General features: G+C 41.9%; 1 protein-coding gene across 6 annotated transcripts in view; it reads left to right on the top strand.

Annotated features, from left to right (window-relative positions):
* Positions 1 to 15,864, top strand: part of PLCE1 (phospholipase C epsilon 1) — a 298,532-nt gene that overhangs the window by 35,676 nt on the left and 246,992 nt on the right. For all 6 annotated transcript variants that reach the window (XM_023642294.2, XM_070261759.1, XM_023642288.2 and 3 more), the window contains exon 2: positions 1,687 to 3,232. In XM_023642294.2, the coding sequence (XP_023498062.1) occupies positions 2,039 to 3,232 (1,194 nt within the window). In that variant the 5' untranslated portion in view covers positions 1,687 to 2,038. The remainder of the gene's footprint in view (positions 1 to 1,686; positions 3,233 to 15,864) is intronic.

Raw genomic sequence — 15,864 nt, 5'->3', positions numbered from 1 at the left:
AAGGGAGAAGCAAAGGGGAGAGAAATATCTGTGTGGCAGAGGGCAAGGACAGGGCAAATCTGGTGTTGACAGCAGAGCATAAATGCTCATCAGTTGCCTTTGGAAGAACATCTTTGCCTACAAAGGAATCGTATGCTTATGATGGGCACCCTATGAGCCCACAGTACCTTGTATAAGCTTTATAATTGCACTTGCCACATCAGTTTGAAGTTGGTTCAGTTCCTTCTCTCTCTCAATAGTCTTGCAAGCAGGAACTGGCTATCTATCTAGCCCATTACACAGTTCCCAACATAGAGCAGGGTTCAATAATTTAGAGAATAAGGACAGGCTAAATTATTTTTTTAAATAGTGCCACTCATAAATTGAAAATTTTTATGCCTACTGATATTCAGCTGAATAATTTCTTATTTGAATTAAACAGAGGGAGTTAAAAATTTTTATATTTTATGAGAAAAAACTAGAAATGTTGCCTAAAGATGCAGTTTAAATCTACCATTTCTTTCCCATTTTTCACATCTATTCTTTGTTCACCTTTTCCTCTTTTTCTGCCTTCTTTTTTATTAATGGAAATTTCTTTATGATTCTGATTTCTTGACTTATTACCTATATCTCTTTTTAAAGTGTTTGCATTGGGGTTTATAGTATATATACCTTTAACTTATGACTGCCTGCCTTTAATAAATGCTATACCAATTCATTTAGAAAATAACCCTATAACAATATTCTTCCATTTCCCCTCTGTGACCTTTGTCTATTGATGTCATACATTTTACTTCTGCATTTGTTAGAAACCCCGCAATACATTGTTATTATTTTTGCTTTAAATGGTCAATTATCTTAAATGATTTAAAAAGTAAGAAAAAAATATATTCACCCACGTGTTTAACATTTTCTATACCCTTTTATTCCTTTGCGTGGATCCGGATTTCTACCTGGTGTCATTTTCCTTCTGCCTAAAGGACTGCCTTTACCATATCTTATATGCAAGTTTACTAGTGATGCATTCTTTCAGCTTTCATGTGTCTGAAAAGTCTTTATTTCATTTTTGTTTTCAGAAGATATTTTTGCTGGGCATAGAATTCTAAGTTGGAAGTATTTTTGCCTTTAGTACTTTGAAGATTTACCCCACTCTCTTCTGACTTGTGTTGTTTCTCATGAGAAGCCTGCTATCATCCTTATCTTTGCTCCTCTCTGCTTAATGTGTCTTCTTTCTCCAGCTTCCTTGGCCTCATTAAACTCTCAAACTTCTCTCTTTAAATCAGGCACAGCCTTGGGTTCTACCTGAATTCCTCTTCCCTCTTCTGTAGCCTAGAAACTCTCAAGCTGGAAGCTAGGGCGTTTGTTGAGTTCACTTCATTTGGTTTTTTTTCTTCCTTCAGGGGTCACTGTTTTGTGTTGCCTGTTGTTCAGTATCTGGAAAGCATTATTTCATTTTTTTTCTGCTTTTTTTTCCAGTTGTTTAAGGCAGGAGGATAAGTCTGTTCCCTGTTACTCCGTCTTGGCTAGAAGAACAACTTCTGAAATATGAAATCGGGGAAATAAGTACTTAAGACATTAAAACTAACTTCTGATTGCAAAACTCCTTCCTCAAAATTGGTTCATATTTTGCATTAGCTGAGAATTATGATTTCATTTAAAAAATTTGTTTAATGCCACAGTGTTTGACATTATCCCTTTTTCTTACAGGAAACATTCAAACTGGATTTTTAAATCATTGTAAGTCAGCGATGGATCAGAAGGTGCAGAATGCCATCCCGAATAAAAGTCTTTGAAAGAATTGCTTCAAATAACAGGGGAAAGAAAATTGATCTACCACCTTAAAACCCTTATCTAGAAAAACATATTGCTCATGATAGGAAGTTGTAACTGGGGAAATTTATTTGGCTGTTAAGGTACCTGAATGAAAGAAATTGTCACTCTTTCTCAGAAGACTTGTATATCTGAGATTATTTTAATAATCAGTCGTTTTATGAAAATCTTGACATGATCACCAGGAAAGAGAAACAGAGCAGTAGCTAAAACCTGTGTGTTGGTCAAGATGACTTCTGAAGAAATGGCAGCTTCTGTTCTCATACCTGTGACTCAGAGAAAAGTGATATCTGTTCAAGGGGCTGTTGATGAAAGTAGTGAAAAGGTCTCAGACATCAGTGTTCCAAAAGTGCATACTATCAGACAGAGTGGGCCAACTTCTCATGCCATCTCACAACTGAACACACTTAAAGAAGAATCTTCTGGAAGCAACTTGCCCAAGATTTTCTCCATAGCAAGGGAGAAAATAATGAGTGACGAGAACAGTAATGAAAAGTGCTGGGAGAAAACCATGCCAGATTCTGTGAAAAACCTTAACATTAACTGTAACAACATATTGAAAAACCTTCCTCAGAGCCAGTTTTATGAAACATGTGATTCTGTCACAGAGGAAGGCCTGTGTATGGAAACTGGAATCCCTTCTTCACTGGAAAGAAAGGTGTTCCCTGGAATTCAACTGGAAATAGACGGACCTCCCAAGGACGTTAGTCCCTTAGGAAATCAATCAGCGATCATGGATACCAGCAGGGCACGCTCTGACAGCAACATGGCGGTATTTCACTTTCACTATGAAGTTGACAGAGGAATGTCAGACACTTTCTGTACCCTGTCAGATAACTTGATTTTGGATGATTGTGGAAACTGTGTACCACTGCCTGGTGTTGGTGGAGAGCAAAAGAAAAATTACATGGCGTATACTTGTAAACTGATGGAATTGGCAAAAAACTGTGATAATAAGAATGGACAGCTGCAGTGTGATCATTGTGACACCTTGAATGACAAATACTTGTGCTTTGAAGGTTCTTGCCAGAAGGCCAATGTGGTATTTTCAAGCGACAGCTTTTGCAAGGAGGATTTTACTGACAGTCCTCCTGCGAAGACCTTTCTGAGCCATTTGGAAGACTTCCCTGATAATTGTGAAGATGTAGAAGAAGATTTTTTCAAAAGCAAAAAGGAGCGATCCACTTTGTTAGTGAGGAGATTTTGTAAAAATGACAGGGAAGTTAAGAAATCTGTGTACACTGGGACAAGGGCAATTGTGAGAACTCTGCCTTCTGGTCACATTGGGCTGGGAGCTTGGAGTTACATTGATCAGAAGAGAAATGGTCTCTTGTTGCCCTGTGGGAGAGTAACGGAACGGCTGTCAACAGTGGTGACTGGGCAAGATGGGAGCCGGTGTCTGTCAGAAGCCCAGTGGTATCCGGTAAGAGTTAAAGTCTCTTTTGATAATTTCTTTCAACTTGATCTTTTAAAATCCAAATTTCCATTGTCTTAATTCATGGAAAATTTTACGTTCTGTGAAATTATGATTCTTAGGGGAAGTATTTGTAGTTATTGGAATCTGGTAGACCTAACAGATTCTCCAATTGATAGCTGTCAAGATTGAGATAAGTCTGCAATATAATAACAAAAGACACATACTGTGTCATCAGGAGTGGGGAAACTAGGGAGATTGCGTGGTTACTCCATGTGGGATTACAAGAAAGAGACTCTTGGCAGTGGGAAAATGGTTCCGTCAGCTGATTATCTAGTGTCCTTTGGGGATACACGCCTCTGTCCTCTTCTACCGTGTAGCTTATCCTTGTTTTTAGATTGTAAGGCCTAAAGGAACTTAAATCTGGTTTCCTCCGTTTTTCACTCAGTGCTCCCAGTTTCTTTCCTCTTAACGTTTTTTGTGCCATGGACACAATTTGATGAAGCCTGTGGACTCAGAAGAGTGCTTTAAAGTGCATCAAATGAAATACAAAGCATTATAAAGGACACGGATTATGTGGATGTATGTTTATCAAGATATTTTTTGAAATTGTCATTAAGAAGGCAGGTGCTTCTTTATTAACACACTAGCTAATAGCATCCAGCAACGTGATAACTACAGTAATTTCTAAGTAGTGATCAATGTAAGGAGGGAATGGTTTGCCTGGGACTTTCCCAGTTTTAGCGCTACAAGTCCCGTGTCCTTGGACACTCCTCAGTCCTGGGCAAACCTATGGGCACTATGTCATCCTAAATATAAATACTATTTTAGGGTCTCTGCCATGACTGTAATATATAGAAATGTCTGTTGCCCCTATTAATAATTGAAGGAAATGCTAAATTTCTGTTTGAGATTAATAAAAATATTTTTTTTTAATCTAAGTTTCTGGGCTCTCTGAATTCTATCCATGGTCCCCCCTCTTTAAGTTAAGAGTCCTCCTCTAGAGATGCTCACTATCGGGCTGCCCCATCTTCGACCTGATCCTTGCATCTGAAGCCAGCACCATGTATACTCTTGGCTTTTTCTTCTCCTGGCTAAATAGCCCTGCTTCCTTCAACTGTGCTTGATGGGGAACTGTTTCTGAAACTCTCATGTTCCGGTTTTTCACAATTCCTTGAAACCTGGCCCTATAAATAAACTCCCAAGCTAGAAAAACATCCTTTTTATTGAAATGTAGCTAGTATATTTTTACTTTCCTCATCATCAATCGTGGTAGCTATAATTTACTGAGCATTTTACATGTGCCAAGCATTGGGCGAAATAATTTACGTTCTTGATTTTGTGCAGGCACCTCAACTACCCTGTGATATTGGTTTGATTATTAACCCCGTTGTATTGCTTAGAAAACGGAATGTCAGGGAAGTCATGTAATTTGTCCAGGGTTGCTTAGAAGTCGTATAACTAGGATTGTAATCCAGGCAGCCCACACTCTTAGTTTCTTAAGATCCACAAAGAAATAAATTTTAGGGTAAGCTTTTAAAGGAACCGAAGAATTCTGTTCATCTCAGCATCTGTTGATTGAGTAGCCTCACTCCCTGATGCATGTGGCATCTCAGACATGGCCGTGGTCAGTAAGATGGTTCTAACCCTGGTTATGTGTTAGGATTACAGTGTCCACCTCCCACCCCAGACCCTCTGAATCAGAATGGCTAGGGTAGGGCACAGCATGGATATTTTTTTCAAGGTTGCCCTGGTGATTCTATGATTCTGTAGAGTTGACCACACTGACTGGGAGCTTAAACTGAGCTCTTTGCTTTTTGGTCAGGACATCTTGGGACTGTTCACTCTGTCCCAAAGACTTTGATGCTGTTTGGGCTCTCAGGAGTGTCAAGGCTGACCTGGGAGCCTGCCTGAAAAGTGAGCCTGCCCGCCCTTCCCTCTGTACATTTGACCGACCATTCACCCCAGCAATGTCACAGATTTGTTTTTGAATCTTTACCTGATCCCTCATGAAACCTGAGTCAGGAGGCAGTGTCAGCCACCCAGCTGCTCCCCAGCTCTTCAGACTGAATTTTATCCAGCAGGGAGAAAGGTGCTCATCACAGGCACTCGTGTCCTGCCTGCACTATGATGACTCATCTATGACTTTCCCCCACCACAGCAACACATCATCCCACTTAAAAGTGCAGTGATTTTTAAACTCATGTACACTTGAAATGGAAGATTAAGAACACAACAGAGATTTAAATATAGCAAAGTGAATGGAAGTAGATTGCTTGAGAACAATTATTATAGTTCCCCACACACTTATACAGGCATGAGGGTCATGAATCTGGAGTAAATTTCAGAAGAATTTATGGCATACCTGTGCTCATTCTTCCTGTTTCTGGAGCCTTGCTCTTCTTCTGAGAATGTTCACAGGTCCCTGGCTCAAACCTGCTCCTTTTAGTCAGAGGCCCAGCATGGGGAATTTCCAATGAAAAGAACTGAAAAGATCATGCAAATCATTTCCTCCCTGCTTCCTATTCTCTGTAGCCTGGGGGGAGTTGTCACACCACTGTCACAGTGAGCTCAGGAACTTCTCTCTCCTCTGTTGTGACTGGGTTTCCAGGAGCATTTTTATTAACCCGTAAATGAAGCTGGGGGATGGGCTGACCATCCTCCTGTCCTTTCTTAACAGAGCTTTCTGAAAGGGAGAGTCCTTTTTGAACATTTAAACCATACTATGGCAGGAATGAATCAGTATTTTCTAAAGTATGGTCTTCTGTCTATATCTTGGTTTTTTTTTTTTTTTTTTTTTGAGGAAGATTGCCCAGAGCTAACATCTGCCACCAATCCTTCTCTTTTTGCTGACGAAGACTGGCCCTGAGCTAACATTCATGCCCATCTTCCTCTACTTTATATGTGGGACACCTACCACAGCATGGCTTGACAAGCAGTGCATAGGTGTGCACCCGGGATCCGAACCGGCGAACCCTGGGCCACCAAAGTGGAACGTGCACAGTTAACCGCTGAGCCACCGGGCTGGCCCCTGTATCTTGTTTTTTAGTTTAGACTCTGCTGGAAATCATTCTCAAAAGTTGCACAGATGAATTATAGCCACTTCGCCCCAGCTCCTATAAATTGTTCCCTTCACCTAAAAAAGGCAGACCCTAGTGCTATGCTCCTGGTCCTATTTTCTGATTATTCCACGTGTCCATCCTGGTTCCCCAGTCAGGTTGTAAATTTGTTAAGGGCAAGAAATGGCCCTAGCTTTTTTCTGCTCTCCATAATGCAAGCATAAGGCTAAGTATATAGAAAAGAGGACAACGTCATGCTTAGAAACATGGTGTGTGGAGTCGGTAGGCCTGAACTGAAAATGACTCAGGCAATTTGTTTAATGTCTTTGTCCCCAATTACCTTATGTGTAAAGTGAGAAATGCCACTATAAAGTCATCAGCATCGTGCCTGGCGGGAGTGAGTGCCGCTCTTTTCCCTCTGGCGGTTTATTGCATGCTTTGTTGTGAACATGGCCCCATCTCCTCCTTCTTCTCTTTGGTAGCTGCTCACACAGGGACGTTTCCGGTGGTGTGAGTTTGAGTGTATGTCCTTCAGTCTATGATGTGGTAGCTTGAACAATCCTTCCCACGCGTTTAAAGTATGTCTTATTTGTCCATTTAGTTCCTTTGCCTCACATGAAAAATTTTTTTCTTGTATCCCTTCATCAAAACGCCCCAGTTAATTTATATTTGCACAGCTGGGCAGAGGAGAATGGATTTGCATGGGAGACATTAATGAGGATTAATGTTTGTTGACTGACTAACCATCTTGGTATCCTCCTCCCTCTGCTTGTGAAGAATTAAAACCCTACTCCTTACCCAGTTACAGCCACCCTCCCTCTCTCCTGCTTTCGACAGCATATTTTGGCTAAAGTCTCCAGGTTAGAAGTTGGTTACGGGTGTTTTTCCTTTCAAAAAATTCTCTTCCTGCCTAAATTTTGGGGAGTTTAGGTCCCTAGAGTTATCCTGAATATGAAGTACAAGAAGTTCCTGCCTCTGCTGGCATCATTCACGTAACCTGAGTTCCGCGTGCCCCGAGTGATGGAACGTGGAGAAAGTGAGGGTGACTGGGGCAGACAGTCCACCAGCTCCTGTATTATCGTTTCATTTATTTCCCTGCCTTGAATCCACGAGAGGATTTACCGTACAAGAATATGTACAGCAAAATAGAAAAAATGAAGTTTTATTTTTTTTAAAAATCAGACTAGAAAAACTGTAAATTTAAAAGGAAGGTCAAAACCAGCTTCTATGTTGCTAGCTCCTTTCTTCCTCTAAAATGTGTCTTTCTTCACATTTATTCTACTTTCTAGCAGAGAAAGTTAAACTTGAGACGCAATGAAAATTTTTTGTGTTTAGCATAAATATCTTTGTCAGTATGTATGTCCTTGATTCTAAATTTTCTGTGTTAAATGCTAAGGGACCGACTGATAATAAATTCATCTTCTAAGTTGTAACTTTTATGGATGATCAGATATCCACTGAGCCCTGCTGTCCAGTGTTGTGACTGATGGCTGTTGAAATAGCAACGTGTCTTGTTTTCTTGTCTGGAAATTCGGTCTCCCTGCACCTTGGGTACAATTTGGACCTTGTAATAATTAAAATTTCACAGGGTGTGCAGGCTAAGCTGAAAGCTTGTGCTTGGTGACATGCCAGGCCTCCTCTTCCATTACTAAGGGTATGTCAGGTTCATGACATGGGTATAGGATGATGCTGGCCCCTTCCTGCTGAGCACAGTGAAAGGGAATCCAGCTCCCACAGTAAACTCCTGTGCAGCATAGTCACGTCCAGCGCATCAGTGGAAAATGTGACGGGCTGTCAGAGGCCAGCTCTGTGATGATTGGATGACTTTCCCTTCTAAGCTGCATTGAGGCAGTTTACGATAAATTTACTTCCACATCTCTGTAGTTACACCAGCTCTTTGGCTAGGATTTGGCAAAAAATGGAATGAAGAACACTGACCCTGGACTCTAGTTTAAAGTGAATGTATTCATGGCCACTGTTTTGCTCATAGTAGCCTTGGGACAGTGTCAGCATGAGAGTTTTTTTGTTTAATCCTTTTCCCCAGATGTCCTGCATAGCAGCTGGAGAGGCCCCATCCCCGGAAATGGGCCCTGGTTAGACTGTGACCTGAAAAGAATCAAAACCTGTGGGCAAGGATGAGTCCATCAGGTGGAGCTCTGATCTGATCCACACGCTGCAGTTTTACACAGTAGGCACTCAGGCTGCCCATAGAATGACTTCCCCACGATCATAAGCGATAGGAGTGTCCCTCTCCCCTTGATCCCTCCCTGGGTGCCGATTCAAATACAGCAGTACCCCTGGGGTTGGTAGGCCTCCTAGAGTGGTGCAGAGCTTTCTCTCCTGGTGACCAAATGATTCCGCCTTCAAGGACTGAAGCATCATCGGGGGTGAGGGGTGACCATCCCCCAACCCCTCCATGACTAGAATAACTTGTGGCTCAGACAGAGCCCTCCCTGAAAAGCTGTTCTCGGACAATAGTGCTGGGGTCATTTTCTGGCCCTGAAGAGCCCCATGACGCCAAAATGGTGCCAGTGGTTCTTTGTTCTAGCGGCTGGCCTGGACACATTCAGAGCCTCAGATTAAATGTGGGTCCTGCGGAGTTCAGCATCCCAGCCCCTAACCCCAACACTTGGCCCTTGAGCCCCAGCCCGTTCCCTCTGGTTTAGGCCATCACCCCTCAAGCCCTTTGGAGAGAGCTTAGCAGAAAACCACCTCAGCCTTCAGCAACACGAAGACACGATCCTCTTTCAAGTGTGAGGAGAGCCCATACTTTGAAACCCAATAGCAGGTCTCCTTAGAGGGCAAGAGAAATGCTTTGATTTCTTCTTTTTTTTAACAGCTTTATTGAGATATCATTCACGTACCATACAGTTCACCTATTTGAAGTATGTAATTTATTGGTTTGGGTATGTTCACAGATATGTGCAACCGTCACCATAATTTTAGAACATTTTCATCACCTCAAAAAGAAACCCCATACCCTTTAGGAATCACCCTCCGTTCCCCCAGCCCTTCCTCCTCCCCCAGCCCTAAGCATCCACTGATCTACTTTCTGTGTCTATAGATTTCCCTGTTCTGGACTTTATATGAATGAACTCACATAGTATGTGGTCCTTTTGACTGGCTTCTTTCACTTAGCATAATATTTTCAAGGTTTGAGGTTCATCTCTGTTGTAGCATGTATTGGTACTTTGTTACTTTTTACTGCTGAATAATATTCCATTGTATGAAAATACCACATTTTGTTTATCCATTCATCAGTTGTTGGTCATTGGGTTGTTTCTACTTTTTGGCTATTATGCATAATACTACTATGAACATCCATCTGCAAGTTTTTGTGTGGACATGTGTTTTCATTTCTTTGGGGTATATATCTAGGAATGGAGTTGCTGGGTCATATGATTGTGTTTAACCTTTTGAGGAACTGCCAGACTGTTTTCCAAAGCAGCTGGACCATTTTACATTCCCACCAGTGGTGTGTGACAGGCTGCAATTTCTCCACATTCTGACCAACATTTCCTAGTGTCCATCTTTTCACTTATAATCATCCTAGTGGGTATGAAGTGATATCATATTGTATTGTATTTTCCTGATGGCTAATGATATTGAACGTCTTTTCAACTTATTGGCCATTTGTATATCTTTGGAGAAATGCCTATTCAAATCCTTTGCTCATATTTTAATTAAGTTTTTTTTATTATTGGGTTCTTTATATACTCTGCATGTAAGTCCATTATCAGATGTATGATTTGCAATATCTAGATATAGATATAGGTGTAGGTATAATGGATGACAGTCAAGAGAATGGCAAATAAGGTTTACAATTTTAATGCACAGGGAAACTTGTTAAACATTTTCTTTGGACATTGATCTCATTCTCAGTCTTTCTCACACTAACCCACCGGCAACAACTTTCAAGTAAAATTTTTTGTCTTCGTTCTCCCCTACATTTACTCCAAAATCCAATCGGCATAGTTTCTCCCTCCTCTTCTGCCTAAACTTTTTATTATGTAGGTTGTTTTTCTTATTATCCAATTCTGCATTCCAGAATCTGGTTGGGAACCAGATTGTCATCTGAAAATTTGTGCATCACAAAAAGGCATCCGAGGCAGTGATGATTGAGGTCAGCACTTCACATTAAGGTACTCCATTATCCACAAGTGTGGGCAGGGCCAGGCCTAGGGTGAGACATTGAGGTACCTAAGGTAGAGAATTTAAGGAGGCACTCACTCTCAGAATCTCGCAGGGGCCAATCCTCTACTTGTTAGTGAGTGCCTCCTTAAATTTTGAGCCCTAGGCACCTCACTTGTCTCACCCTAGTCCCAGCCCTGGGTATGACAGTCTAAGAGATAATCTATGGTTTAGAAATGCATATCATCTTCCCAGTTCAGGAATGACATTGACTAAACCCCATATACCTTAATACCTCAGATATTCTTAAGATGTAAGCTAAGAATGTTTCCTCATTTTTAAAGGGTTAAAAAAGTCAAAAGAAGTAGAATGTTTCATGACATGTGAAAATTATATGAAATTCAAATTTCACTGTTCACAAGTGACGATTACTGGAACACAACCACAGTCATTCCTTTGTGTATTTTCTGTAGCCCCTTTCTCCCTGTTTAACAGCAGAGTCGAGTGGCTGCAATCAAGACTGTGTGACCTGTAGAAACTGAAATATTTCTTGTCTGGTCCTTTACTGCAAAAGTTTGTCTACTCCTGGCTTAGAACACCCCTCTCTACCTGGCTAATTCCTACTTATCTTTCAGTCCTGAACTTGGATTTCATGTCCTCTCCATGGTCTTCCCTGCCAGCCCCTTCTCCCACCATGGACCCCAGCCCAGATTTTCTGACAGTCAGTGTTCAATACATACTTCTTGAATGACTGCCTGTATTATAAATAAAGAAAAGCATTTTCCACCTGCTCCTGATGTCTCCTTCTCTCCTTCCCCAGACCCAGCGCAGACTTGTTAGCTGTCCTCCCCATGACCCTCAGAGCTTGGAACCAATTTCTTTGTGCAATACCTAGGACAGAATCAGAATTTTCCATTGACATTCAAAAGGGTCTTTTTCTGTCCTGTGAATCCAGAAATCCATGCTTTTCACCTCCAAAGACTTGGCCTTGAGGACAAAGAAGGGACATATTTGGACCTCCTTGTCCCTGGCCCCACGTTTCAACTGGCTGTAAAAACCCTTGGGAAAGTTTCCAAACGTTTTGTGTTTATAAGGGGGCACCTGAGACTGGTGTGATCTGCAGTGGGCCAGCAAGGAAAGAAAGCCACCTCCTCTCAAGACCCCGGAGCTCTATCCCTGCCCTTTAGAACCCAATCCTTACAGGTAGGGATTTCCGCCATGGACCATAGGGAATCCAGCTTCTCTTTCTCACTGGTGGTCAGGGATGGGGTTGGTGGTAAAATGGATGGGATGGCATGCTGTGTTTGTTGGTTGGAGAGATCATTCTTGGAGTTTGGAATGTGTTGGGCCAGTTCCTTCAAACCATCTGACCCACAATACCCTCCATAATAGACTTGAGGCAGCACTCCACTCCCCCCGCCAAAAAAAAACATCCATTACCAGTTCCTGCTTTGCCATTAACTGGTTGTGTGACCTTAAGCAAGTCACTTTAAGGTCTGGGATTTTAGTGCCTTTGGGTGTAAAAGAAAATGAGCGCAGATGTATTCGTTGCCTGCTGTGTGTCAGACACTGTGTATATAATTTGCATATATTAACTTGACGAGTTGTAAGTTGCACGTTTCCTCTTAACTCTTAAAGCCCAGCAGTCTATGACTTCCTGATTTAAGTCCTGACCCTGGATTTTGGGTTGAGTGAATATTCTACCTCCCTCAGCAGTGCCTGCTGGAGGTTTGATTGGGGGGGAACCTTGTCACTCCTCCAGCACGTGGAGAGATGCTCCTTCATCATTGGCTAAGCCCTGAAATGCCGGCAGCAGTAAAACAGCAAGCACTTAGTGAACTCCTATTGTGTGCCACGCGTTGAGCTTCCCAGACGTCTTTTCCCTCCTTTCATTCTCATAGCAGCTGTCTATGAGGTCGATGCTGTGAACACCCCCATTTCATGCTCATTAATCAGTAACATGACCAAGGTCACACAGTGTCAGGACTCGAACCCAGGTCTGGCTCCCCCCAAAGCCCAGGCTTATTGCCACTCCTCAGAAGTTCCTCTGGAAGATTCTGATGTAACTCACCCCTATAACTTGGCAGAGGTTCTGTTCTCTTATTAAATGTGCAAATGTTGAGCTGGATGAGTCCTGGAGCTGTTTCTGCCTTCAAATGGGAGCTGGGTGTGACCTTTGGATGAAATGGGAGACATGGGGAACAATACCAATTTTTAATGTGAGGGGTGTGTTGGCTATTGAAATAGCTAAGATTTATTTTTATGACTCAGCCTGCTAGGGGGAGGAAACCAAGCCCGAAGGTTTGAATTTTTTACTGAATTGCTGTAATTTAGAAGTACGTTTTAAAAGTTTTATAAGTAAGTAAGCAAGAACAAAGTCCAAAGCAAACTGCACATCTGACTCAGAATCTATAGCTTATTCATGATCATGCTGAAATGACCAAAACGAGCGGGAACATAATTTAGTATTTTTCCATTTTAATTTAAAGTTTTCTGTGATCTTCAAGGGTTCTGACCAACTGAGCTGAGTATGAAAAACATTACTCAGTAACATTTCTTTCCATAGTCACACCATTAATATGAAGTGTTCACCTACTTCACAAGGTTGTGAGGCTGCAGGAAAAATTAAGCTGGTTGTGTATTCAAATGCTTGCTAAATGGTTCTTAAATGTCCCTGCAGTTGTAACTTTTCTCCTCTTACTCTCTGCTGAGGATTCGGAATAAGAGACCTGGGAAGAAAGGAGGCTCAAAACCCACTGTGGACGCAGCACAACAAAACCCGAGTCTGCTGTTTCCTTTCATAAATGCTGCAAGCAGAGGGTAACCTGCTCGCCGAAACCCGACCCTTTGGTTTCTGTTTCTTGATGCTGGCCTAGTTTTAATCACTTCGTTTTCAACTTGAGATTAGGTAACTTTTACCTCTGACACCTACTTCGTCTTATCCCTGTGTTTTAACAGAATAAGGAATCAATTTGTCCGTGGGTCATGTTGAGTAGCCCAGTTTCAGAAAGATTTAGCACCAAATTATAAACGGTGACACTTGAACAGTGAGTGTAGATGTGCCTTGAGAGCCAGCGTGTGGGAGTTTGGCAGTTGGAAAGCCCCATGGCTTCAGTTTTTCCAGATAGTGTACCCTTCCATCAAATAGTCATTTCTTAGCCTTGAAAAACTCTTTTCTAGAAAATGGGAAAAGTTCATTTGAGTTCTAAATTGGTGAATGTAAAACTTGTTTAGTAGCAAATGCATTATTTTTCTCCTTAATGAGGCCAAGAAAATAGTCTCAGGCCCTGGATGGACCAGCCGCTTCTCCTTTTGATGGCCACAAACCAAATAAAGGCACTGTAATGATGGTCTGACTTTGGCATGACTGATATTTTGGGAGGGTAATGTCATTATTGTGGCGACCATATTTTCCAAATAAAAAAGTTGGGAACTTTTTATTGAGAGAAGAGAGGGGCAGAATATTTGAAATGGAGACTGGCCCAGGACATCCAGAATGAACGGGCTTGGTAGCTCTTGATCACAATATGAAGGAAAAAGAATGTGAGTGAACTAGGACAAATCTAATTTGTTGCTAGGAAAATCAGAAGCTCAAAATGAATGACTTGATAATGGTGGTAAAGAAATGTCCACATGTAAAGCCAACACGTTAGAAGCCCAAAATGGAATCCAGCAAGTGTTTTTCTCAAAGTTTTTGTGTTTTTTGTCTTTTTGCCAACTATTTGGTAGCTGCCGTGCTTTGGAAATACGAGGGTAATGAAATAGATTTATTTTAAATACCTGGACACGTTCAGCTAAATAAGTGTTGTTTCTTTCCAAGGAATCACCTTGAAAGGCTGTCTCCATTTTCCATTTATGCTGCCATTATGCATAACATCTTAATCCCTTGAGCTTGGATTGAGATTTTAGAAACAGTGCATCAAGCATCCTCGCTAATGCTGGTTTAGGTCAATATTGATGTGTGTCTATGAAGCGTAGGATTGGTTTTATCACGGGTCTTACAAACTGACTGAAGATGGAAGGTGTCTGGAAATGTTTTGAGCAAAGGTAAAATTCTAAGTTCTGCATACAGCATAAACTGGAACATAAACTTGGCCATTGCTTCCCAGTCTTGCTCACTACTTTCCTTCAGTGTCTAATGGATAGTTCCGAGGAACGCACAAACCCATATGTACCTTTGGTTTGGACTCAGCCTTGTGGGCACAAAGCTCATGCCAGATTGAAATTTCATCTCTCCCGCCCATCTTGGCCAGGTGCCCTTATACAGGGCGCAGCATGCTCAGCCATACATGGTGATCCTGGGTAGGACCATGTGGAACAGAATCAGAAGAGCTACTCAAACCCAAAGCTGCAATTGTTTTTCTCTTGGATTCGTATATTGCACAGTGGAGTCCATTGAGTTCCAATGGTCTGAAATACAAACAAATTAAACTGGTCCAGCATGAATGCTTTTCTAGGTGAATATAAAATAAGTATCTGATAATTTTATGAACTGTGGAATTCTTGATCTCGAAGGCCCATCTTCTGTAACCTTATTCAGCCCCTCGTTTTGTGTATAAAGTAGCCAAGGCCTCGACAGGTGAAGTTGCTCAACCAGGTTCGTGTAGCTAATGACAGAAGACAGAACTGAAATCTGGATCTCTATAGACTCTGTCTCCTCATCTCTAAAATAGTATAAAAATACACGATACAGCCTGTCACATAGTAGATGCTCTGTTAATGTCAGCTCATTCTGAACCCCACTGCCTTCAGGGTTCCTGGGATTCAGAGATTCCTGATGCAGCACTTGCCCTGGAGGAGTTCATGGTGAGATGCTGGAGGCAGACATGCCCATGCTATCTTTGATTTATTCCTGTGTTTTCCAAGATTGTACATAACTGATTTGTGCATAGTTTTTCAGGTTTTTCCTGTGTTCTCTGGTCCATTCAAGTTTTCATGGCTTATCCTGTCTTCACTTCTTTAAGAAGCTGGCTCATCTTGTTGCAATAACATTGTCAGTTCTTTAAGTACTCAGAGATGTCCTTTTAATTTGCATGTAGCCAAGTTTTGTGAGTTCATCTCTCCCCTTAGGCTAGTTTCTTTCCATCCTTCACTTGGCAGGTAGCTCTCTCTAGTTAATGACTGTAAGTTCTTCAAAGCATACGTCGGAGCAGCCGTGGGATCCCTCCCAGTCTCTCAGGAGGATATTTTTTCCCTTGTTCTTTTTCTCTTATTTATGGGAAGTGGAGCCAAATGTGAGACACTGAGCCCAGCAGGAGGGGCCGGACCTGGCCTGGGAAGAGCCAGTATGGCCAGTGCTGCAAGGAATCAAGCCAGGAATCCCAGGCTCATGAAATATCAGCGCTGGAAGGGCCCTGGAGACCATCAGATCTAACCCTTCATTTTACGGAGAGGAAAACTGAGGCTCAAAGAGAAGCAGTGGCCTTGCCTAGGTCTGCTCAGGCATCAGTT

Source organism: Equus caballus, chromosome 1 (genome assembly GCF_041296265.1).
Source record: "Equus caballus isolate H_3958 breed thoroughbred chromosome 1, TB-T2T, whole genome shotgun sequence".
NCBI lineage: Eukaryota > Metazoa > Chordata > Mammalia > Perissodactyla > Equidae > Equus > Equus caballus.
This window is presented reverse-complemented; position numbering and strand designations above follow the sequence as displayed.